Here is a 25,799-nt window from a genome sequence, read left to right as displayed (position 1 = left end):
ACAGACAAGAGAGGAGACTACGATTCTTACCTGAAGCCAAGTAGTTTAGGGGCAGGTAATATGGTCTGAACAGGAGTGCTTGCAGTGGTGTGGAGAAGGAAGAAGTATGGGGGCAGATGTTTCTCAGGTAGCAAGGGAGAAGCACCTGGGACCCTTGATCCTGTCTCACTTCTTGTCCTTCTTCCCTTGTCATCTGTAAAGTTTACATGGTCATTGGCTCATTTCCTTCCCATAGCAGTTCTTAAGAATTCTCTCCTCTTTTGACACATGGAAACATATTCAGATTAAGTATCAAATACCAGGAGCAAGCAGACCCACGATCCCCATGACTGACCATGGGCTGTGTAACTGTTCCACACAGAACACTTGTATCCACACAGAACACTTGTTATCATTTTTACATTGCAGAGAAATTAACCAGAACTGCACAAAGATTATGTATATGTGACTTTTTAATGATCTTTCTTTATCCTTTTAGAAAGGATAAAGGGGCACCTAGGCGGCTCAGTGGGTTAAGCCTCTGCCTTCAGCTTAGGTCATGGTCTCAGGGCCCTGGGATCGAGCCCCACATTGGGCTTTCTGCTCAGCGGGGAGCCTGCTTCCCCCTTTTCTCTCTGCCTACTTGTGATCTCTCTCTTTGTCAAATAAATAAATAACCTTAAAAAAAAAAAAAAAAAGAATTTGGGACCAGAATTCTAAGATCTTAATTTCATAATCAAAATTCTTAGGGCACCTGGGTGACTCAATTGGTTAAGCGTCTACCTTCAGCTCAGGTCATATCTCAGGGTCCTGAGATTGAGCCCCACATCGGGCTCTCTCTCAGCGGGGAGTCTGCTTCTCTCTCCCACTCTACCTCTGTGTGCTCTCTCTCTCTCTCCCAAATAAAAAAAATCTTTTTTTTTTTTTTTAAAGATTTTATTTATTTATTTGACAGACAGAGATCACAAGTAGGCAGAGAGGCAGGCAGAGAGAGAGAGAAGGAAGCAGGCTCCCTGCTGAGCAGAGAGCCCGATATGGGACTCGATCCCAGGACCCTGAGATCATGACCTGAGCCGAAGGCAGCGGCTTAACCCACTGAGCCACCCAGGCGCCCCCAAATAAAAAAATCTTTAAAAAAATTCTCATGTAACCTTTTAATGCACAATAAACTTCCATGTAGATATGGATATGCAATCATTTTTACTAAATTATATTTACTATGCATTGATTAAAATGTAAAGAAGCATAACTTCGTTTTATTGATGTGCACACCATTTAGCAGTGAACGTGCACTCACTGTAATACAGGGAGGGTTTTGAAAGGGCTGGTTGTTCTCCCTTGGCATCCTCATCAGTATATCAAAGCGCTGGAAGGGACTCATAAGGCTGGTTGGACTGGGTTGATTTTTTTCCTTTTATGAGCCATTTGAGGAATCCAGTTGTCTTTCCTCCTATATATTTCTTCTTTCTGACTTCATGTACAATTTTAGTTTGTCCAGTTTGAAACTAAACTAAATCCAAAGAATGATTCAGAACTGTGAATATTAAGTAATAACTATTGGAAAAACAGTCTCATAGTTTCAGTTAAAACAACATCAAGATAAATTTATTTGAAGTTGAGCTATCAGGTATTGAGATACAGTCTGTATTCATAGTGGAACAGTTGAAGTAAAATTTTACCTGTAGAATTACAAAATTTTAAACACGATTTTATTGATTGATTGATTGATGTTGTTTTTTTTTTTAAGATTTTATTTATCAGAGAGAGAGAGGGGGAGAGAGCGAGCACAGACAGACAGAATGGCAGGCAGAGGCAGAGGGAGAAGCAGGCTCCCTGCTGAGCAAGGAGCCCAATGTGGGACTTGATCCCAGGACGCTGTGATCATGACCTGAGCCGAAGGCAGCTGCTTAACCAACTGAGCCACCCAGGTGTCCCTGATTGATTGTTTTTAAAAGTAGGCTCCACACCCAGCATAGAACCCAGTGTGAGGCTTGAATTTACAATCCCGAGATCAAGAGCTGAACTGACATCAAGAGTTGGATGCTTAACCAACTGAGCCACCCAGAAACCTGTTCTTTTTTTTTTTTTTCTTTCCACAATTTAGGTTTAGATTACAACTGTTTCCAGAGCTGTTTTCCATGACTCTTAGTTTCTTAACCTTTCTACCTTTGTGCTTACTATATAGGTGGGTTTATCTCATTTTTTTTTTAAATGTTCTGTCTTGAATTTAGATGCCCAGCTCTTCAAAAGAAATTGAAATTAGTTATGCTACTATTATGCAGTTTTGATGACATCCTGCGACATATTTCTAGACTGAAGGAACCACTACTTTGACAGGTGACTTTAAGGCAAATGGAGTTAATGTCAAGGCTGTCCTTCTGAACCAGCAAACCTTGCAGGAATTGCTAGAGCAGGAAAGGCAAAAGGCAGCCTTGGGTTAAATCCATTATTTGAACTTTTGATGGTATAGTGTTGTAAGAAAGTTGGCATAATTGCATTCTTTCGTGTCAGGAAATAGACATAATAAGGAGGCACAAACAAATTGGATATTCCACATTTGTCTTGGCACAAGGTAATCTATAGATCACATAGGTGTTATAACTAAACACTAGCTGAGCAATTTGACCAAGTGTTTCTGAACTTGTGCTTTATGTACTCCAGACTATATTAACAACCAGCCTTACTGAAAAGGGTCCTACAGTTTGCTAGACATTGTTCTAGATGAGGGAAGAAAGGTAAAAAGCTGCCATGTTCTTTCCTGTCCAGGAGTTTGCCACACCAGTGATAAATATTGACACAGTATTTATTATATAGTGACTGGGAGGCAGAAGGACTTATTTTCAAGTCCTGACTATTGCTCCATAGCTGTAATCTAGGCCAACTCCATATCCTTGAACCTCACTTTTCTCGTTTATGAAACCAGGAAGTACCTAATTGATGGGGTTAAATGATTTAATGTGTGGAAGGTACTTGATGCAGAGCAAGTGAGTAACTGCTAACTCCCATATATTAGATGGGTGTGAAAGAACCCAAATTAGCTGGAGGGAACATTGGAAGCCCGTTTCTAGAAGCAGTACTGCCTGATTTGAGACTTGATGGTGAATTAGGTTTGGATTTGGGATTATGCATTCCATGCAAAGGGAACATCTACAAAGTTTGTTTGGACTTGCAGTTATGCATTCTACACAAAGGAAACATCTACAAAGTTTATGTTTGCTTTCTGTTAATTTTGTTTGTGGCTATAATAATAAAGTATGTAATTCTAATAACTAAAAATGTTCAAAAATGGATACTGGATCATAAATTTGTGCTCAAAATAGCAACTCTTACTGCTTCATATGTGTTTAATATTATAACTCTGAAATGTAAGGGCCTAAATAACCATATGAGGAATTTGAGAATAAAACAGTGAAATATTTGTTCTCAAATACTTTGAGAAGTATTCATAAAGCCGAGTTTAATGTATGTTTGTGTTAATTGTTAGGGACTTGACTTTAAGCTACTTTCTAACAGGGCCTGGTATTGACTTTGATTCTCTTAATTTTGATTAATTTGACACAATTACCCTTCCATTTTTATGGTCAGTAATCTATGAAAATTAATGTTAGAAGTAATTCAAGTTATCCCTTCTGATAATGTGGTCTCATCAGAATCCCAGAAATCTAACCAATATCTATCATCTTAAAATGATAGCAGTGTTGGCTTTTATTTTGAGTTGATTTTGTAAATAAAGATCAAGTAGTGAGTGCTTTCTTTCAAGTATTCTAAATAACCACTTCTTTCTCCTTTACTCCTTTTGGCGCTTTGCCTTACATAGCTCACAACTTTAAAGGGTAAAACTAGATACCCAGAAAACCACAGCCACATGGCAGCTATAATGTATCAGAACTTGAAAAGAAATTTAGCTCTTATTATATAGTTAGCAATTTATATTATTTTTCTTTTTGCTGGCCAAAAAAATAAAATAAAATAAAATCCACCATTCTGATCATTTCTTAGTGAGGGGAGCTATTTTTTAAGTGCTTCCAACCATCAGCTGGTCTGTCAGTAAGACATTATAGCCAAACCTGACCTGCTAGGAAGATTTCAAATCGCCAGTGGATTCTGATTTACAGTAGCTCAGTCTTGTCTCTGTTTTGAGATCTATTAGCCTGAAATGCCACATCTGTCCAGAACAGGACAGGTGTGGTATTAGTTTTCCTTCTGTCACTCTCTTTTTTTTTTTTTTAAAGATTTTATTTATTTGACAGATCACAGGTAGGCAGAGAGGCAGGCAGAGAGAGAGAGGAGGAAGCAGGCTCCCTGCTGAGCAGAGAGCCCGATGTGGGGCTCAATCCCAAGACCCTGAGATCATGACCTGAGCCAAAGGCAGAGGCTTAACCCTCTGAGCCACTCAGGCACCCCTCTTTCTTTTTTTTAAAGTAGGCTCCATGCCTATCATGACACCCAGTGTGGGCACTTGAACTCACAACCCTGAGATCAAGACGGGAGCTGAGATCAAAAGTTAGATGCTTAGCTGACTGAGCCACCACGTTCCCCAGTTTGCTTTCTCTTTAAAGGAAAGCTGGAGAAGGTATAGCCAGAGAATGTGTTAAATACTGCTTACTGCCCACCTGCTTGTTGCCAGCATGCATATTTTTCTTTATGTCATCATTATGTTTCTCTGTGTTGTTATTGTACAATCATTTTCCCTGAGGTAATACATTCATGGTCCTTGTCACTTATAATACCAGGATACTAATTTTAAACTGCCTTCATAAGTGAACAAAAGATCTGGGTCCCCGAAGCCTTTCTTCCATGGTTACAGTTGGCTTAAGTAAAGACTGCGTCGATCTGGAGAATCCCTAACTCTGGAGATTTAGCATCTTGGAGATGCCTGTTGGGGCATTGCTGTAATGAAAACAGTTACCGTGGTTACTGTGCAAGGCACCTTCTTTTTTCCTGCTTTGGACCAGGCAGTGAACTGGCTGAAAATGGTCACTTTCCTCCAGTGCCTTTGAGCAGGAAAAATGTCCTCTGATTTAGGCCTTTTTTTTATACCTATGTGCTATGTGCTGAGTGCACAATTGGATAAAGGCCCACGGGAGCCAGGTGCTTTGAGTCCCGAAGGCTTCTGGCCACTGGCCATGTGACAGCTTGGAGCAAGGCCAGTTTTTTTTTCTTTGCTGATAGCTGTTAGATAAGTGGTTGACAACCTGAGAGAAAGAGCAGTCAGTACAAAAGAGACTAAAAAAACCTGCGTGCCTCACAAGTCTCCTGGCTCTGTGGCTATAATCGACTATGGTGATTTAGTGGGAACAAAAGAGACCCAAGTACGACCTTGGGGTAACAATACACATTGTTGGAAAAAGGATGATTTAAATGTACTTATTTTCCTAGATTGTCAACTGCCAGTAGCCTAGTTATCTCTTACCTTTTTTTGTCACATAGCATACTGTGAAAATAGTTTGAATGAGACATACCGTGAAAACACAGCTTTCCAAGAGCGCACAACTTTCCCTTTCAAAACTGCCTTGCATGTGATTTTCTAAAATTACCTGATCTAAATATTGCTTCTCAGTTGTTCAAAACTACAATTTAAAGAGAATTTAAATATGAATTAAAATTTTTTAGCATACTTTGCTGATATTTCAAGGGTTGGCTGTGTAGCTGTGTGTGTCTAACTTTTTGTTAAACAAATAAATGTTTGTTGTGGGGAAATCTTGAAAAGGGGAAAGTACAAAGAAGAGTAAGCAACTGTAATTTCACATGTAAAACAGTGGTGGGCACATGTCAGGCACTTAGGTACCTTTTCAGTGAATGCAGAGATACACATTAATATTTTTTGGGTGTAAATGTATTTAAATGGGTTTTTTCCTATGTGTATTTGTCTTCTTTTTTTTTTTTTTTGAGAAAATAGGAGTCAAAACATACAAATACAATGTAACTTCTCTTTAAATTAAAACAATTATTATTTTTGACATTTCTTTTTTTTTTTTAAGATTTTATGTATTTATTTGACAGAGAGAAATCACAAGTAGATGGAGAGGCAGGCAGAGAGAGAGAGAGAGAGGGAAGCAGGCTCCCTGCTGAGCAAAGAGCCCGATGCAGGACTCTATCCCAGGACCCTGAGATCATGACCTGAGCCGAAGGCAGCGGCTTAACCCACTGAGCCACCCAGGCGCCCCTGTTTTTGACATTTCTTATATTATTATTTTTCTTTGGTGATAGTGAAGATGTGAATTTGCCTGTGGCCTTTAGCAAGGGGTCAATCTTACACGAGGCATGTCTGCTAAGGGAAGCTGTGTAATTTCATTAAGGTAGTGGTTGCCTTGTATTTTCATTAAACACATGAGTGACCTTACTTCCATACCCTTCTTAATAAAAATCCCTGGAGTTGGGCCTCTTATCCCTGCTGTCCACAACTGCATTCAGGCCTTCATACCTCATCTTTCATATACCTGTCACCCCAGCCCTTGATACTCTCTGACTTTCTCCCAACTCAACCTGCTTCCTCTTCCCCATTTCCCTGCTTGAACCACCTGCGCCAACCAAATGATCTTTTCCTGTTGTTCCCTAAACCCACCCCATTTTAAGTCTCCTTTTCGCTCCTTTTCCCACTGTCCTTCAAGCCAGTATATCTCCCCTCTTTCTTCACTCCATTATTTGCTGTGAGGTCTTGCTCCAAATCCTGCATTTTTGGTAAGGCATGGCATCTCGAGGTGCAGGATTCTGGGCTGTCACACTATACACAGGCTTGTGAAAATTTCAAGTAAATACTTTTGTGTGTGTGTTTTTTTCTTTTGTTTGTTTGGTGGTGGTGGTGGTTGTTGTTTTGTAGAGACTTAAGATTAACTTTTAAAACTTGAAGTTGGTGGTTATAAAAGTAAACTCCTCCTTGAACCCTGTCCCCCAAAAAAGAGAGAGAGAGAAAGTAAGAAATTGGCATATGCTTACCTTGATATTTTCTTCTCTTGGCAATTAAAACTGTTCAAGAAATGCTACACTTTAGTTCTTTTTTTTTTTTTCCCTCTTGGGATAACATGGCTAACTTGGTTTCATCACTTCTGTGAGTTTTGATTGTATTTCCTGCCTCCTGTCATCAAACTCTGCCTTCAACATCACATACTTCGTAATGAAAATAGGCGTGCCATGGGGGGGTCCACACTAGTAATTTGATACAGTTAACCTGGGCCACACTGATAGTCCCAGTTCTGGTCTTCACTTAACCAAATGTAGTTTTAGGCCTTCTAAGTATTTGTTTCTCTAACCAATTGAGCAATGGGGTTTTTATTGGCATTCTTCCCATCTGCATGTGAGGAAGCCACATAGTTAAAATTTTTGAAAAAGGCATGGCCCCTGCTTTGAACTTAATTTCTAACTCTGGAATAATAAAATGTGTTGGCGACAGAATGGGCCAAGAACGTATGGGTAGCCACAAGCTGGTCAGTTCAGAATTTGGGTCCTGTGAGTATCTTACTACCTTGAACCTGAGCTTCTGCTGCTGTGAAATGAGCAGGGAAGTCCTCTGAGGAGGATCACCTATTTTGTTTCCATGTTTCTTTGCAGCAGTCAGTAGAGAGCTCCAAAGACAAAGAGGTGAGCCCAGGCTTCCTAAAGTGTGAAGTCTTAGGCTAGGCCCTGAAGGCAGGGTAAGATGCCATTAAGTTGAGTGGAGAAGAAAAGGCAGCTCTGGGTATGGGAGCCAATTGAGGAGAGGACCTTGAAAGCATGTGCAGCTGCAGGGACTTGAGGAAAGCAGTCCGTACAGACGGGTGTCAGGGGATTAGAAGGAGAGAGTCTGCAATGTGAGGACATAGGAAGATCTTACGGTCAAGGCATGAAATGATGAGAGTACAGGTGAGGATAGTGTACCAGGAGTGGAGGGGAAAGGACCGCAGTGAGGGATGTTTCCAGGAGGAATCCTCAGGGCTACCGTATAAGGTCCTAAGATGAAAGGAAGTGCAAGAGTGTGAAGTAGATGATCACTATGTTATTCATTCATTCATTCTTTTTTTATTTTTAAAGACTTTATTTATTTATTTGACAGAAAGAGATCACAAATAGGCAGAGAGGCAGGCAGAGAGAGAGGGGAAAGCAGGCTCCCCGCTGAGCAGAGAGCCTGATGTGGGGCTCGATCTCAGGATCCTGAGATCATGACTGAGCCGAAGGCAGAGGCTTAACCCACTGAGCCACCCAGGTGCCCCCATTCATTCTTAAAATAATGAAATTATAAATTTGATGCTGCAAGGTTCTGTTCTAAAACATGAGGTGCCAGGCTGGCTTGGTTGGTTAAGCGTCTGCCTTGAGCTCAAGTCATGATCCCAGGGTCCTGGGATAGAGTCCCAAGTCAGGCTCTCTGCTCATCAGGGAGTCTGCTTCTCCCTCTGCCCTCTCCCTCTGTGCTTGCTCTCTCAAATAAATAAATAAAATCCTTTTTTAAAGATTTTATTTATTTATTTGTCAGAGAGAGAGGGAGAGAGAACGAGCACAGGCAGACAGAGAGGCAGGCAGAGGCAGAGGGAGAAGCAGGCTCCCTGCTGAGCAAGGAGCCAGATGTGGGACTTGATCCCAGGACGCTGGGATCATGACCTGAGCCGAAGGCAGCTGCTTAACCAACTGAGCCACCCAGGCGTCCCAAATAAAATCTTTTTTTAAAAAAAATCAATAAAACAGAAGTCCCTGCTCTTTTGAAATGTATTTTCTAGGGTTAATTGTGTTAAAATTTTAGTGGCAACAGTTTTGGCACCTTGCGATGTCATTATCTAGCTCGTGATTCTTTTATCCTGTTTAAAAGTCAAGTGGGAAATGTCGATGAAAGCACATCCAGGATCTTTAGCAAAGTGATATACAGTATTTTTATGTTTGGGGACTATAAAGATAAGAATGAAACTGTTAAACTGAGAATGCTGTGTTTTACTGATCAAAGGAAGTGACACTACTCTAGATTTAGTAGTAATTTGCCTTAAGAGTCAGTACATTTCAGGGAATGTCCTGAAGTTCGGGACACCTAGGGAATTGTTGAGTTGTCCAAGGTTTCTTTTGGAGGCTTTTGTTGGGATTAAAATTGGGTTCATTTAACAACCAGGAGGAAGTAATTAGATTCAAGGAGAGTTTAGTACTTGATGGCTTTTTTCCAAGTGATTTTGTCAGCTTATTTTTGAGTGAGTGCTGTGATATTTTAGTTTTCAGTCTTGTGTTTTCTTCAGTTCTTTAAGGTGCGAACACTTAAGTTAGTACCAGATAATTGTTTAACAAAAAATGTTGACATAAAAAATAAAGAAGTTTAAAAACCAGAATATAATTTCTTCATGGTGTTTTGAAAGCTTAAATTAGAAGAATATTTTATAATTAAAACTGTGGTGGATTTAAATATTCATTTCATGAGGAAAAGTTTCCTCTTATTTGCTTAATGTACTTAGTTGTGTTTTATACTGTTTTTATAGTAACCACAATTAATTAGCTATAGAAGTAGAGCATAAGATTTATTCATAATTCATAATGGAAAAAATAAAGAGCTTTGGGCTTTATAGGACTGATAAGATTTCATGCAATAAAAGAATGTTAAAAATATTTTAAAATCATGGTTAAGATTTTGACCTGCTACAAATATATTACCTTGCAGTATCTGAATTTTTCAGTTTAAGATAATCAGATGTGGGTTTTTTTTTTCAAGAATGATTTCTTTTTTTTTTTTTTAATTGTCTTTAGGTAAAAGTGCAGTTTTAAAATGTCTACTGGATGTTCACAAAATTTTTCAGGAAAACGACCCCGCTTATATTCTGAATGATCTCTACATCTCAGACTACTGTGTGTGGATTCAGAAAGCCAAGTAAGTTTTGAGTTACTTATGAATTTTACATGCTCACATTTCTGGAATGCCTCTTGACCCAGGAAGAAGCAAATGAAGTAGCCTGGGAGGTAAGTTGTAATGAAAAAGAAACCCCATCTAGCTACCAAACATTTTAAAGAAGATCAACATGGGGAGCTTTGCAAATTTGCTTCAGGAGGAGGTACAGATGGTGAAAAGTTAATTTTATTGGGAAACATGGTTCTAGCCTAGAAAACAGGCATGCAGACAGAGGGTTGTGAGTATTCATTGCTGTGTTTTTGACTATCCAATATAAAATCTCAAGGTTCCATCCTTGAGTATCCAAACTTGTGTCTGCAGATTACTTACAGTGGGGATGTGAGTTGAGTGTGTGTGTATATATGTGTGTGCATGTGGGCATCTCTGCAAACCTCACGGGACACAGACCTAATCAGCTGTCATCCCATTGGCTAACTGCTAGCTTACAGATTCTATTCTTCAGAGTATAAAAAAAGACAACATTCAAAGCTTCATAACATGATTCTTGATAACTAAAACACGCATCTAAGGGACCGAATATTCACCAACGTGGTATAGGCAAGCTTTGCCCAAAGTATTTACCGTCGCCTCCTCCGTCAGGGAACCCTATGGAGTTTAAAAAGGCAGTGAGCTTTCATTTTGTGAAGAGGTTCAACAGCTCTGCCCACGCTATCCATTTCGGTAGCAGAGGACGATTAATTGAGAGCACACAAATAGAGCTCCGGATGGTGGTGTCTCTTAGGTGCTCAGGAAAATGATGGCACGGTTTCATTCTGGACTTAGAAGAGCAACAGTCGTGGTCATTGTCACATTGCTGCGATTGGTCAGTGAGTGCATTAGTTTACCTCTAGTGCCTATTCTGAGTGAGCCACTGTGTAGAATTTATTTTTGTTTTCTATTGGGAAGCAATTACATGCAGAGTGAAATAAGACACAACTTAGGGCTCTGTGTGTTGTATGGAGGAACCAGTGGTCTGCTCACATAATGCCTACTGCCATGCAGCAGGTGGCAGCGGTGTTTGTGGGTGGCAATCTCTGTGTCTCCAGATGGAAAACTGCATCTTTAACCCCTGAGGTCATCATGGCACGTCATCAATTCATTTCATCCTCCTGCTAATTGAGCTTATCAAGTACCCTGCTGCCATTTCCTGTTGTTTTCATAATAAAATTAAATTGAAATAGACTATTTGTACGGGTTTTTCTTGTTCCCTTCAGGGTGAGGATTTTATAAACATGTAATGAGCATTGAGGTTTGTGTGAGGATCCCATTTCTGTGAGCACCTCTTTTCTCTGTGGCATTCCTTATTAACTAGAGAGAAGATCGTGTTGCATTAAAGTGGAAGGGTGTGTGTCCTCGTGTCTATGTGGGGATTAGCACACCTTCTTGCACATAAAATCCTTTTTCCCTTGGTTTTAAGTGGCAGGAAATGAAATGCAATTCCTAGGTCCCTAATAATTGTTATAATAACAGTCATTTTTTTCAAAGAGATATAGTGTATTGGTAAGTGAGACAGGAGAGGGAAGCCAGCAAGAACTCTTCTAATTACTTTGCAAAAATTGTTTCGACTTTACCGATTTGTTCACAACTTTCTTTTCCCTAAATAGGCTATCTTATTTTCGTTTTGTGTGTTATATTTTAACTGTGGTGGAGCCTGGCTATTTTTCTGTCCCTGAAATAACATATTTGTTCATTTCCCTGAATTTTATTAAATTTTCTAATTTAATTTTTAATTTTTCAAACACAACACATTTGAGCTTTCCAGTATTGTGTTTACCAAACTGTCTTGGTTGTAAATTAATTATACAGCAGTGAATGTTCTTGATTTTCATAATGAATTTCTTCCTCATGTTTCACCTGGTGTCTTTCTTTCCCAGTTAGTTTATCAGTGAAATCTAGCTTCTTATTTTTATGTTTTCAAATAGTTCTGTATTTTCCTTCATCTCTACTTGATGTTTTTGATTAGAATAATAAAGACCAAAATTGTATTTAAAATAGCAGACAAGTACTAAATTATAATGAGCACGAAACAGCGTTTCCTTTTTACAGTCAGACGTTCACTTTAGCAAAAACTTGCTGGAATGTGGATAGCAAAGTCATTCTTACTTTGAGTTAATGAAATTCAGGCAACAGTTAAATCCTAAGTTGTACTCTATACTGTGTAGTTATTTTTCCTTGTGATACCAGTGTCTCATAGAACATATTCGCATATTCGCAGATTTTCAAAATGGAAGGTCCTGTATTCTTATTCTGAGTGACAGATGGCAAATTATTTCTCTGGAGAGAAACGCTCCCTGCCATCCTTCACTGTAAGCTTCCCTGGAAATTTCGAGTGCGGTGGTCAGGGCCACAGATGCTCCCTGGGTGGCCGCCGGAGAAAGGGATTTGCTTGAGGTCATGTAGCCTCTAAGAGTTAGGTGTGTGACAGTCTCCGGGTTTCTGGGTCTGGATTTTATGTTTTCCCAGACAGGCCACCTAGACAACCAGTTTTCTTTACCCATGCCATGTGGGAAAACACACACGCACACACACACACACACACACACACACACAGAAAGAAAAGAAAAGAAAAGAAAAAAGCCCTCCCTTTAGGGAGCTTTTTCTATAGGAAGAAGAATTAATGACTCACTCATCTTCCTCCTGGATGTTCCCATAGCACTTGGTTTAAGAACATATGGGCACATCTCATGCCTGCCTCTTTTGTAATAATTGAAGTGCTTAATCTCTTCCCCCCCTGAAGTTTTGGGTCCCTGTGAATAAGCACCTGTGTGGCCCCATCACAGTCCCTTAGGAACACAGTCAGTTTTCATTAAATTCAAAGTTACCTATAGAGCCAACTGAAAGAGCATTTTTCATCATTAAAAACAAACAAACATAGGGCGCCTGGGTGGCTCAGTGGGTTAGGCCGCTGCCTTCGGCTCAGGTCATGATCTCAGGGTCCTGGGATCGAGTCCCGCATCGGGCTCTCTGCTCAGCAGGGAGCCTGCTTCCTCCTCTCTCTCTCTCTGCCTACTTGTAATCTCTCTCTGTCAAATAAATAAATAAAATCTTTAAAAAAAAAAAAAAAAAAAAAACAAACATAGCACTTTAAAAACTATGCATTGGCTCTTACTTTTTTTTTCCTCTTATTTTAATTGACATTTTCAGCTACATTCAGTAGATTTTGCCCTTCCCTCATTTCTTTCCTGGTGAGCTGCACTTACCAGTAACAGGGATAGTTCTGACCCTCTGAAAGTTCACAACCTTTTATGTAAGTGGGGAGAGAAAAGCATGAGCTGTAAAATAGGTTCCATGTTTTCCTCCCATCGGCGGTAAGACTTTAGAAGTCACTTCATCTCTTTATTCAGTGCAGCCCACATTAGTATTTTAATATTTCCTCTACTTGTTTTCCAGTGCATTTTTTAAACAGTGAAAATAATACTGCACTTAATCATTCTGTAACTTGTCTTATCCTTGTAATAGTACCCTGGAAATCATTTTCCTTTATAACATAGTATCTATAGCATAGCATTTCTTAAAAAGATAACTAGTATTTTTCTCATTATAAAAGAAGTATCTGCCCACTGAAGAAAATTTGAGACTTTGTGGTTTTAATGCATTGTGTATTTTGAAACACGAGAGATCATAGGGGATGACTTTGTTTTTTGCTACATGGAAAAATTTTGGTTGTTTCTTTTTAAAAAAATGAAAATTAATATCTAAAATACTGGCTGTCTTTAGTCTAAGTTTGAGCTTGTCATGAAGGTGTTAAATCACACCTTTTCTCCTTAGTACAGTTTTTTAAAGGTAGTAGGTTATAGGGAAAAGAACAAAAATGTCTTTGATGTGCTTAGCCGTTTTACGTTGAACTGATAGTTTACCGTGATTAATACATTTGGTGCATTTATTATTTTCACTGTTTTTTAGCATATTTTGCTCCACTCAGTCTTATTTTGTGGTCCTTTGGATACAGAGGTGCAAAGTCAGTGGAGGGAATCCATTATGTCACTGAATAATTCTAATTTGATAAATCCTGCACCTTAGTTTCCTCAGTTGTGAGTGACCGTAAAGCCATTTCAGCCCTGGAATCTTAAAGTTTTAGAAAACTTGGGACCTCATCTTTGCTTTATACTGTTTCTATTGCTTTCTCTGTGTATGTGCTTTTGTAGAGGAGAGGGTCATGTGTCTGGGAACAGCATAAATCTCTTCCATTGAGCCCTCTCTTTTTCTTGACTTCTCTGCCGAAAGTCATGGGTGTGGCAATAACTCAGGTGCCAAGGTAGAACATCAGCATTGAGCGTAGAAGCATAATTATTTACGTCTTCAGCCACTGACTGTGAAGCCTTACGATATATGCTAGGTACTGAGATGGGTGATAGGGACACTCAGGTGGGCGGGAGATACCCTGTGTTCCAGCTGCTCTTGTAGGGGGGAGTACAGATGGAAGGGGAGCACAGTGCCGTAGTCTGCGAGTGACTGCAGTAGGGAAGCGTGGATGCTGTGGAGGTACTTAGGAAACCACACTTCTAGCCTTGGGAATAGAGGAAACAGCTTCTGGAATGAACAGTTGAAGCTGAGAGTTAAAAGAGGAGTAAGAGTTGGTCAGATGCAGATGGGGAAGCAGGAGCAGAGTGTCTTTCACAGTAGGAACAGAAGCATAAGGTTCTTTTAAAGAGCTCAAGAGCTCAGGATGGATGGATCATATGTATAGGCATGGAAGAAAGAAATGAGGCCAGGGAGTTTATGTAGAGCTTTGGCCACTTAAAGATGCTTGGCCTTCTGTCTGGGAGAGTAGGGAGCAACTGAAGAGGTTAAGCCATGCAGTTTCTGGGTGAGTGATGTGATGAGATTCAGATTCTGTAAAGAGCCATCAGGTCCCCTTACAGGGAATGAATTGAGTGGGGCAGAGCTCAGACTTAACCCAGAAAGCCTCACCAGCTTGCAGGTGATGCAGGCAGAAGGCTTAGACTGAGCCAGCCGGGTGAGCAGAGAAGGAGACTGGTCAGATTTAAGGGGCTCATGGGCCAGAACTTAGTAATGACAGGATGTCAGGGAGAGTGAGAAGGGGAAACGTCAAAGAGGAGATCCACATTTTGACTTGGCCAGTTAACATACTTGGTGAAAGTACACAAGAGTGGAGAGAGGGCATAAGTTGGAAGAGAAGACAGAGGGAGGGAAGATGAGTTTTAGAAATGTCAATTTGGGGTCTCTAAGGAATGTCCATAAAGAAGTAGTCAGGAACATTTGGATCACAGCTGGAAAAGATGTATGGAAGAGAGTTTGGATGAAGAAGGGAAATAAATTAATAGCAAAACATAAACAATGGTATCTGGTTGCATAGTACTGTTATATATATGAATATCATAATAATTGGGAATGGATGCATTCCAGGCTGGGACAAAACCATCATGCAGAGGAGTAGAAGAATAAAACATGTAAGCATCACGATGAACAGATTTCCTGGTTGTAGCTGTGGTGTGTTGGGGGGGTGAGAATGGGTGTGAGGCTTTTTTCATTTAGATAAGTTTTATCTATCCTTGTAGTATCCCTTTATTATGAATAAGAGAGAGTTCACAGTTAGCTTGGGGTCATGATGTTTTGGTAAGAGGACCACATTTAAAATCCTTATTTCTCCATTTGGGTACACAAGGCAAATGCACTTGGACTTTTATAGTAAAAAATAGGAGATTAATTAGGAGGTTACAGGTCATCTTCTGGAAGCCAGGAGTGGGGAGGGCAGCTGTGCCTCATGAGCTCAAGTCCTGAAGAAGTGCAGCAGTCAGCTTTTATGTCTGGTGACATGTGGTCACTCGAGTTGCTCCTTCCTACAAGTCCCTGCCACCTTTCTCTCTTGATGCACGTGGAGAGTTTCTTGCTGTCTTATACCTGAGTTCACGTGCACCTGGTTTCAGGAGAGAGAAACTCTGAAGCCCCTTGCTTGTAATTCCCAGAGGAAGAATGTGATTGACCTGGCCATAGGTCCATGTCTTTTCCTGGTCCAGTTGCCTTGATCCCAGTGGGGATGCTCTCTAATGTGGCACACACATGGTGCCAGGGCCCACTCTGTCACGAGTGTGTGGCCTTCTCAGAGAAGGGGACATGGAGGGCATGCAGGTACCTTAAGAGGTCACTGCTGTAACTCTGTGATGCTATTTTGAGCCATAGCTGAGGAAGAACCTTGACATTGCTACCATTCCTCATGGCACCGATACTCAGAGTAAAGACACAGTACTGAAGGTAATTTCAGGTATACCAGATAATAAAACCACCTAGAGGGCTAGGTTTTACTTTTGTATGAGAAATTGCTTCTGCAATAAATGGCAAAACGTTCAAGCGTTACATTAGCTGCTAATGATTAGCATATAGAAATTTCAAGAAACAATTGTGCATAATTTCAAGCAAGTTAAACCTCTCTTGAATTGAAATCATTCTTGGTAAGGTGCTTATTCTGGCATGTCAAGTTGCTCTTTGGTTTTACTGTTTATTTTTAATTAAATCCACAAATTCATCCTGGATGGGAGTGGGTTTTATCTCCATAAGAAAAGATTAGTGCATGCCAATATTCATTCATTTGTATCCCTTCCGTGGGGTTTCATATAGAAAGGATTTACTTAATGGTTCTTTACCTTTATCACCAGTAGTTCAGCAGTGCCCACTGGGGACCGCTGCTCTTCATTAGGCTTCTCTTACAAGAAATGTGCCAATAAATCATAGGATTATGAATGTTCCCACAGATTTCAGGCTAAAATAACTCTTTGTAAAGATGTGAATGCTCCCTGTAACTATGTATTGAGAAAACTAGCGAAAGAATTCTGTATCTGAATGTTAAAATTTCGTGGGGGGTTTTTATTGTGTGTGTGGGGGTTTTTTTGTTTTTTGGCTTATTATGTTTTCTTTATTTGTGATTTTGCTCCTACTGTTTTTTTGAAGGTAAGCTTTTTATTTTAGAATAGTTTTATTATTTCTAAAAAAAAAAAAAAAGAAAATGATGAACGTGGTACAGAATTCCCAAATAACCCACATGCAGTTCTCCTGTGATTAACATCTTACATCGGTAGGTGTATTTGTCACCATTAACCAGCCATTATTGATATGTTATTATAAACAAAAGTCCATAGTTTATTTAGGTTTTCCTAGTTTTTACCTAACAGCTTTTACTATTCCAGGATAGCATGTTTTGTTTTGTTTTTACTAAGAGCTAGAACTCAGTAATGTTCAGTGTCTTGCACATTTTTTGATTATCCAAGAGTTTGAAAGGTATTGAAGGGTAGTGAACTATTACTGAGATGATGAGCTCCCTCCGGAGCTTGATACATACAGATACTCGAATCGTGAAGAATCCAGACCTTGATAACAAAAGGTTTGGCATATTTGAGAAGTTTTAGAAATTTGGAAACTTAACTCATGTATCATTTTTACTTGTACTTGTGCTGTGGCCATCATGATTATGATATTTTAATAAAAAAAAAAAACAGAGGTGTGTAAATATAGAGTTGGCAAGGCTTTATATTTTTCCATTAATTTTCTTAAGGTAGAGATTAGAGGAGAAAGCATACCTGTGAGTTCTGGTAAAAAAAAGATGGAAAGTTTCAGAGGTGAAATAGGCAGGCCTTGAACTGGAGAATGCATTGCATATATGGTACAAGGAGGTCTGCCTGCATCCAGCCCATTCTGGAGCTGTGATTGGGTATTGGTGTTAGGTTTGTCTCTGGCCTTACTCATTTTTGGTCCCCGGTACTTGGCTCTCGTCTTCTCAGATCCTTGGTTTTGGCTTGCTGGAGCCAGGCCTTTATAGATTAGCTACTATGCGAACAGACTGGTACTTTCCTTTCCTCCTTGTTCGGAGGCCTGTTCACCCACCAGGGGTCTTTGGAGGATGCTCACAGGATCAGGTGAGTTCGGGTGGGCTTGATGTAGTCTGGTTTTGTAAACCAGTCCTCTCTGCTTCATGTAGAATTGTCAGTGCTCGGATTGTCTTCATGTCTCATTCAGAGAAGAGGCTTACATTGATTAATGGGGTGTACGTGTGGTTATCACACTTGGAAAGTGCTCTGTTTAAGGAGAGCTTTGTCAAGAGCGTCCTTTGAATGGAGTCACAAGAAAGCTTTTAAAAAAAAACTGTCAACTTCAAGTACAATTTCCTTTTTCTTCTGTGTATTATGATTGAAACCCAATCCTTGTTATAACATAATTATCCCCACCGAAGCCAGCAGGGAGTCGCTGCCTTAATGTAAGGGGTGTGAAGTCCCCTAAATAAACAGAGGATTAATTACACTCACAGCATGTTGTGAAGGTGATGAGATTGATTGTGATCATTGACTTGTCCCATTTCCTGCTCTGACTACTTTTCTGAATAAATAAAAGCTGGGAAAATAATAAATAGAGCTCCAGAGTGTGTTGTCGGGACTGGGGTGGGGGACAGGCCTGCTTGAGGTATGGTTCCAGATTTTAAGTGATACATGATATTTATTTTAGATAGTTTTATCAGTGATTATTCGCTTACTATTCTCAATTTAAACAGCTTTCTAGGAAATGGTTTTTATCTTAAAAAAATAGATAGTAACAGAATGTTGAAAGAATTTGACAGACTGTATTTTAAATGGGTGGATGTCAACAAATTTCTGATTCATTTTTAAATGTTTTTACTTAGTGTGGCCTTTTGAAAGGTTTAAACTGAAGAAAATGGTAGCTGTTAAGTGTATTTTCTTTTCCTTATAGAAGCTCTGTGCTTTTCTTAAAGTTAATGATTAATTGGTACTGTCATAAAACACATCATGTTTTCTGTTTTCATTTTTTTTTTTAAGAATTTTTTTACTTATTTGAGAGAAAGAGTGAGAGGGAGAGAACGTTAGTGCGTGAGGGGCAGAGGGAGAAGCAGGCTCCCCGCTGAGCAGGGGAGCCCAATGCCGTTTGATCCTGGGACTCCAAGATCATAACCTGAGCTGAATGCAGAGGCTTAATCCACTGAGCCACTCAGCACCCCTTATGTTTTTATTTTATGTTTCTCTTAATTCCTTTTCCTGGAGAGTTTTATAATATAAAATTGTGATTTCGATTTTTACATTCATTCTCCAAAGTGAATTGCACTTACCCCATGGAGCACAGAGAATCATCTTCTTGTAGTGGAGGGAGACTGTAATAGGCATATCTGTTTGTTTTAAAAGGAAGAAATTAAAGTCATTAATATTTAACATACGATTATTCGCAAAAATCATGTTTGATGGCTACCAATGGTCTTTTAGTGGTAGGATACTTGATCAGAAGTTTGGAGGAACAACCATCCTTATTTCCAAAGAGAAGCACATAGGTTTCTTCTGAATGATGGCAAAGGAGGGGGCACGTGGGAGTTGGGCTTCAGGGACTCTAGTTGGTCTGTGCCAGCTGCTTGAACTGAGTTGAAGGCATAGAAACCCATGTGCTGGAGCTTTAGATGTGTGTGCCTGCGGTGAAGTGCTCACTCCCTGCTTCAGTTGTCTCTTCTGTTTGCCCAGTGAAGAAAAGGAAGCCTAACTTCTCATCGCAGGGCCTTTGTCAGGATGGCAACAGGTACTTTCCTGAGCACAAACAGCTGGGCCTTATGCAGTCTTTGCTTTGGGGATTCTTGTGTTAATTTAACACAGTGAAGAACAGAAACCCAAGCTGTCATTTTGAGGTTAAAAAAGAATGAAATTTGAAATAATCATGTGTCTAGGAGTGGGGTATGGTAGAGGTTTATTCTTAAGACATATGATTCCATAAGGAATGATTTTGTGCTTTGGTTGTTAATTACTGACTCAGGGACAGAGGACTCAGAGAAGTCTGGACTGTGAATGTTCTAAAGGGCAAAGGTCATGTTCAACTTGGTACCCTAGCACCTTAGTCAAATGCATGTTGCTTATTAATGACACTCAGTAAATGGTCATTGGGCTGAAAATTTCCGTTCTAATTCAGTTAAAAGCTTCAGTGAAAAGAAGCAGCTTTACCTTCTCTTTACACAATACTAAACCTGTCTCTTCTAGGAACTGCAGTGTGTGTTCTATTGTTCATATCCTAGCATAAAACAAGGATATAGGCTCTTTACTTACAGAGATGTTATGTATGGGGATAAATGATAAAGGAAATCTGTAACTTCATGCTTGTGTACTTTAGGTTGGAATTCAGAATGAGTTGAAGGTTATAAGAGAGAGCGTGTGGGTGTTTGGATGGGCAGGTGGGTGGATGTTTAAATCTGTATGCCACCTGTTTGTTGGTGTGCAGCATTGACTCAGAGTGTGTTGTTGGGAAAGTCATACATCATCCCTGAGGAGTCAGGCTCAAGGGATCTCTGCCATCCCAGGATCTGTACCCACCTGTTGTCCCTGAGTCTGGAGACAGTGTGTAAGCTGGTTGAGAAGGAAGAAGGTATTTCAACTGTCAGTTCCAAGATGTTCCCCAGATTGTCATTCCCAAATTACTAAACACATGACCAGGAGACATGTTGAGTGATCTGTGACATGACTTAAGGAAACAGGTACAGCTATTTGATTTATTCCTTTTTCTCATGGGGAGATACACCTATGAAAAAAGTTTTGTAGATCATACCACATCTATCTGAAGTATTTATAAGTCTTTGTTAATTATCCATACCCTATTTATAATTATCAGTTATTTAATTATTAAATATAATTATTTATAATTATAAATGTTTCCCTTCTGTGTGGCTCATTTGTTTTAAATGTGGTTAGAGTCCAATTGAACCCCACATTTATTGAACACCTGCTTGGATGGCATTGTACTCTGTACTGGAGGTAAGATCAAGGTCAAGATTTCTTCATCAAGGAGCCCACTGTCCAGGGGGGTTTGTGATGTTCTGCTGTCATGAAAAATCATAACCGGAAAGCTAGATGGGAAAAAGCAGTATGTATAAAGCTGTGTGAGCTGAAGTGGTCACACTAAAACATAGGTTCACAGAGCAAAAATCCCAGAAGGAAGCTTATTCATGCTGGTAAAAGATTATCTCTTATTCATGGGCACCTTTTCTATTTTATACTTATTAGTAAACATATATTTTTTTCTTCCAATGTACATTTTAAGAAATTACAGAGGTGATAGAAATGCTTGTTAAATTTTTTTTTTCATCAAGTGTAACAGAATATTAGAGAACTAAATTAAGTAGTGGCACCTGGGTGGCTCTGTCGGTTGAGCATCTGACCCGTGATTTCAGCTCAGGTAATGATCTCACTAGTTGTGGAATTGAGCTCTACGTTGAACACGCTACATTGAACAGGTTCCCTGTTCAGTAGGGAGTATATGTAGGATTCTGTCTCTTCCTCTCTATCTCCTGCCTCTGGCACATGTGCATGTGTGCGCTCTCTCTCTGTCTCTTGAATAAATCTGGGGGGGGGGGGAGGAAAGAACTAAAGTAAAAAGTGCAGTGGTCTGCATGCAAGGCTCAACTAAATAAAGGAATGAAAAAAGAAAGCCCTTGTGCCCTGAGTGACATGAAATAAACAGAATAATTAGATAATCCACAGTGCTGGTTTGCGATCTCGCAGATATGAACTTTGCATTTAACTCAAGTGGTAATTTGACATTATTTCAAATGTGGAGTTTCTCTCATTGTTTTTATGCCCCATTTTATTATTTATATGAACTTGCACAGCAGGAAAACGACCACCATTAGAAGTCTACTGTGCATCTGTTCTTAGTCTTATAAGAACATGTCAAGGAATAGAATACACTTCTATCATAACATATTTGCCCTTTGTTTAATTACACTTTTTTCAGTCTTGCAGTGGATATGTTACATCATAGATCTAAAATTCTGTGGTGGTCTTTAAAAGACAAGAGTGCTATGTGAAAGTGATGTCTGCTTTGACCACCTTATTTTCTCCAGACTCGTTCTTGCCTATAACCCCAGGCCACATACATACCCAGAATTCTTCTTTGGGGATGTCATTTTTTGATACCCTACTAGAACCCAGAGATGTTCTTTGGAGCAAAGAATAAAATACCTTTGCATGTGTAGTATTAAGTATCCTCGTGTCATTTCAAGTAAGCTCACCAGCCAATTTAGATTTTATTTCTATCCTTGGAGTATCCTAATGATTCAGGAAAACAAGGGTTTAGTTCTTACTGGGAGAAATTGCCTTCATTTTCTACTTGATATTTTAAATTACAGTTGTCAGCATATGTCCTATATTCTTGTTTTAATGGACACAGCAGTTAAAAGGATTTCGCTTATGAGCTGTGTAAGCTAAAGCTATCTGAATAGAACTATTGGCAAAGGCTCTCCACTCTATTAAATAGTGGATTAATTATAAGAACCAAGCTTTAAAAAACTGAAGAAGCTGCAAAGCTTGTGTTCTGAACATAGCAGCACTACACGTACTTATGTTTCAGAAGCTTTATTATAATCCATGATTTCAGGTGGAATTTCAAACCTAAAATGTTCAGAAGATATATACTGAGTTTATCTTACTGTATTATCAGAAAGATCCACTCTTGCTCCAGGTTTGTAAGAGAATGTTTTGTTTTTGTTTTTAAATGAGAGCTACACGGATCTTCTCATCATCTGTGTAGGGCGGTGTAACATTGTTCCACGGATCATGTTTTTTCAAGGATCCTCTACCAGTCTAAGATGGACTCTCCCCTTGAGGCTTGGGAGTGAGAGATGAGGCCATGAATCTACTTTGTTTCACATCTTTCAGGATCCTGTTATCCTGCTATCCTGCAGTGCTGGTCAGGGGGGTTGTGACTGCTTTAGGCCTGAGTATCTTTTCTTCCAACCATTCATTCATTCAATACATTGTTATGAGGTCCTACTATTTGCAGCATTCCCTGCCAAGTTTCTGAGCCTAGGATGGTAAGCAAAAACCAGACATGCCCCCCTCTTCGAGGAACTTACTGTCTAAGGGAAGAGAATTGTTAATCAAATAATCACCAGTCCAAAAAGTGAAATCCAAACCTTGGAAAGTGCTGCAAAAGAAAAGATAGGTGGCTGAAACAAAGAAAGTGTGCATGTATGGGAGGTGGGGTAGGAGAGGTCACGGCCCAGACTGTACGGTCCCTTTTATAGGTAGTGTTTGGAAGTGTAATGTTTCTCCTTGGAGCAGTGGTCAGCCAGAGAGAGAAGTGGGTCGTATGGTGGGAGAAGGTGCCTGGGATAGTAGTGTGAATTGCTTGCTGCCCGAGTGTAGTTTGCCTGGGGAAGTAGCATGAAGCTCTAGCACGGTTCTGGGGAGAGAGGGAGAGGACAATGGAGAGCGTGATGCCTGGTTTATGGCCGCACAGCTGCATGGATGAAGAGCCCTAATCAGTGTAAAGTAATTCTCTCAATTTTCTCTTAGCTTTTCTTAGATTCCTCTGTATACAGAACTTAGCCTCTTTGTGGGTGAGCTGTACTTTAGTTCCTAATTCAGGGTAAGGGTTAGTTTTTTTCTTTGTCTACATTATTGTTTATTTAAAGGAACTATTGGCTCAGGTGTCTGTTGAAGGTTACCTTTTGTGTGCCTTTTTGTGTGTTGGTAGAGTTTAGTTATTTTTTTAAAATATTTTCTGATGATATATAAAGTAATACAGGAATATATAAAATATATATGTATACTCTAAAGAAGAATAAGAAACTGAACATGCATGTACCCACCACTAACCTGAAGAAATAGATTACTAGGGATGCCTGACTGCCTCAGTCAAAGGAGTATGTGACTCTTGATCTCGAGTTTATGAGTTCAAGTCCCATGATGGGTGTAGAGATTACTAAAAAAAAAAAATAAACTTTTAATTTATTTATTTGACACAGAGAGAGCACAAGCAGGGGGAGAAGCAGAGGGAGAGGAAGAAGAAGGCTCTCCAATGAGTAGGAACCCAATGTGGGGCTCCATCCCAGGACCTTGGGATCAAGGAAGACACTTAATGGACTGAGCCATCCAGGTGCCCCTAAAATAAATAAATAAGCTTAAAAAAAAAAAAAAAAGAGTAGAGAAAAGAAATAGTTACCTGGAAGCTCCTGTGGGACCAATCCCAATCATGCCCACCCCCCAACCTTGTAACCACACCCTGAATTTTATGTTAATCATTACCTTGCTTTTCCTTACGGTTTTACAATCTCTGAGTATACCCCAAGTTAGTTTTAGTTTTGCTTGCTTCTCAGCTATGTAAGTGGAATCCTATAGTGTGTGTGTTTTTCTATTACTTGCCTATTTGACATAACACTTTTTTCTTTTTCTTAGATTTATCCATGATGATGTACAGTGGTGTAGCTTATTTTTTTTTTCCTACTGTGTCCTTTCTCCATGTCTGGATACATTGCAGTTTATTTATCTATTCTCTAGATGGTTTGTTCTGAATGGTTTCTTTCCCGTTTGGGTTGTTAGGAAAACAGTGCTCTGAGCATCTTTGTGCATTCTTCGTGGTGCACTTTTATATACTTTTTTAGTAAGCTCTGTACCTGGGAATCAAATGCTAGGAGTTAGGGGATGGTTGACTGGGTGATGTCAAACTGTTTTCCAAAGTGGTGGTACCAATTTATTTTAATTTATTCACGCCCCCAGCAGTGTATAAGAACTTCCCTAGTTCAACCCTAATGCCAGTACTTGTTCGGATTTTAAGATTCGATAATCTGCAAGGGTGTTGAAAGAGTTCCTTTTGTCATTTCCATTTTCAGTTTTTTTTGATAACTAATGAAGTTATCCGTTATCTTTTCATGTGTTTATGAGCCATTCGTGTTCCCTCTTCTGTGAAACGTCTATCTCTGGTATTGCCTCTTGCTCATTAGTGCTTTCTTTCTCTTCTTGATTTTTAGGATTCTTCTGGTATTCTGGATACTAGTCGTTTATTGGTTAAATATGTTGCAAACATTTTCTCCCAGTTTGTAGTTTATCTTTTAGGTTCCTTGTAGTGTCTTCCTAAACAGAAGTTTTTAATTTTAATGTTGTAGAATTTATCAGTATGTTCCTTTAGAGGCAGGCTTTTTGTTTCTCATTGAAGAAACTTTTTATGATATGGATGTCATAAAGATACTCTCATACAGTATCTTCTGAAATTTTTATTCTTTTGCATCTAGCATCTAAGCCTTTAGTCCACCTGGAACTGATTTGTTGTATTTTATGAGACAGGGGATCCAGTTTCATTTTTTCTCATATGGATTACCTTACCCCAGCTTCGTTTATTAAATAGTCCGTCCTTGCCTCATGCATCCTGCAGTGCTCATTCTGCCGTCCATCAAGTTTACATATATACGTGGATCTGTTTCTGGGTTGTCTGTTCAGTTCCACTGCTTGACTTGTCTGTCATGTGCAGATACCATACATTCTTAATTACTCTGGCTTTATATCTTAGAATTGGCTTGTCAAGTTCCATGAAAAACATTTTGATTAGAATTGCTTTGAGTCCGTTAATATGTTTGGGGAGACCAAAACACTGAGTCTGTTTCCATAACATGATATGACTCTGTGTTTAAGTTGTCTTTGGTGTCTTTCAGTAAAATTTTATCATATTTTCCTTAAAATCTTTGTACATCTTTGGGATTATTGCTTTAGATTTTTTGTTGCTGTTGTAAATGATAATTTTTAAATGACTTCCAAACTGTTTAAGGCATATAGAAATGTTAATTTCACATTTTTATATTGATTTCATAATTGACTATTATGTATATGTTCCCTTCAGTTTTCTATATAGACAGTAGCAGTACATATAGTGACAGTTCGGTTTCCTCTTTTCCAATCTTTTTTTTTTTTTTTAAATAAAGATTTTCTTTATTCATGAGAAACAGAAGGAGAGGGAGAAAACAGGATCCCTTGGGACAGGGAGCCAGATGTGGGACTTGATCCCAGGACCTGGGGATCATGACCTGAGCCAAAGGCAGATACCTAACAGACTGAGCCACCCAGGCACCCTTTTTTTTCCCCCCAATCTTTATATTCTTTCTTTTTCTTTATTCTTCATCTTACAGTAGTGGCGACACTCTCCAGCACAATGCAGAATAGGTAATGGTGGTAATGTACTTCGCTATCTTGTTCTTTGTCTTTAAGAAAATGCTTTTGATGTTTGTTGCAGG

General features: G+C 39.4%; 1 protein-coding gene across 1 annotated transcript in view; it reads left to right on the top strand.

The window, feature by feature from the left end:
* Positions 1 to 25,799, top strand: part of SHQ1 (SHQ1, H/ACA ribonucleoprotein assembly factor) — a 102,793-nt gene that overhangs the window by 50,394 nt on the left and 26,600 nt on the right. The window contains exon 10 of the mRNA XM_059161511.1: positions 9,670 to 9,790. Within this exon, the coding sequence (XP_059017494.1) occupies positions 9,670 to 9,790 (121 nt within the window). The remainder of the gene's footprint in view (positions 1 to 9,669; positions 9,791 to 25,799) is intronic.

Source organism: Mustela lutreola, chromosome 2 (genome assembly GCF_030435805.1).
Source record: "Mustela lutreola isolate mMusLut2 chromosome 2, mMusLut2.pri, whole genome shotgun sequence".
NCBI lineage: Eukaryota > Metazoa > Chordata > Mammalia > Carnivora > Mustelidae > Mustela > Mustela lutreola.
Note: the sequence above shows the minus strand (reverse complement) of the source record. Positions and strands in the feature narration are given on the sequence as shown.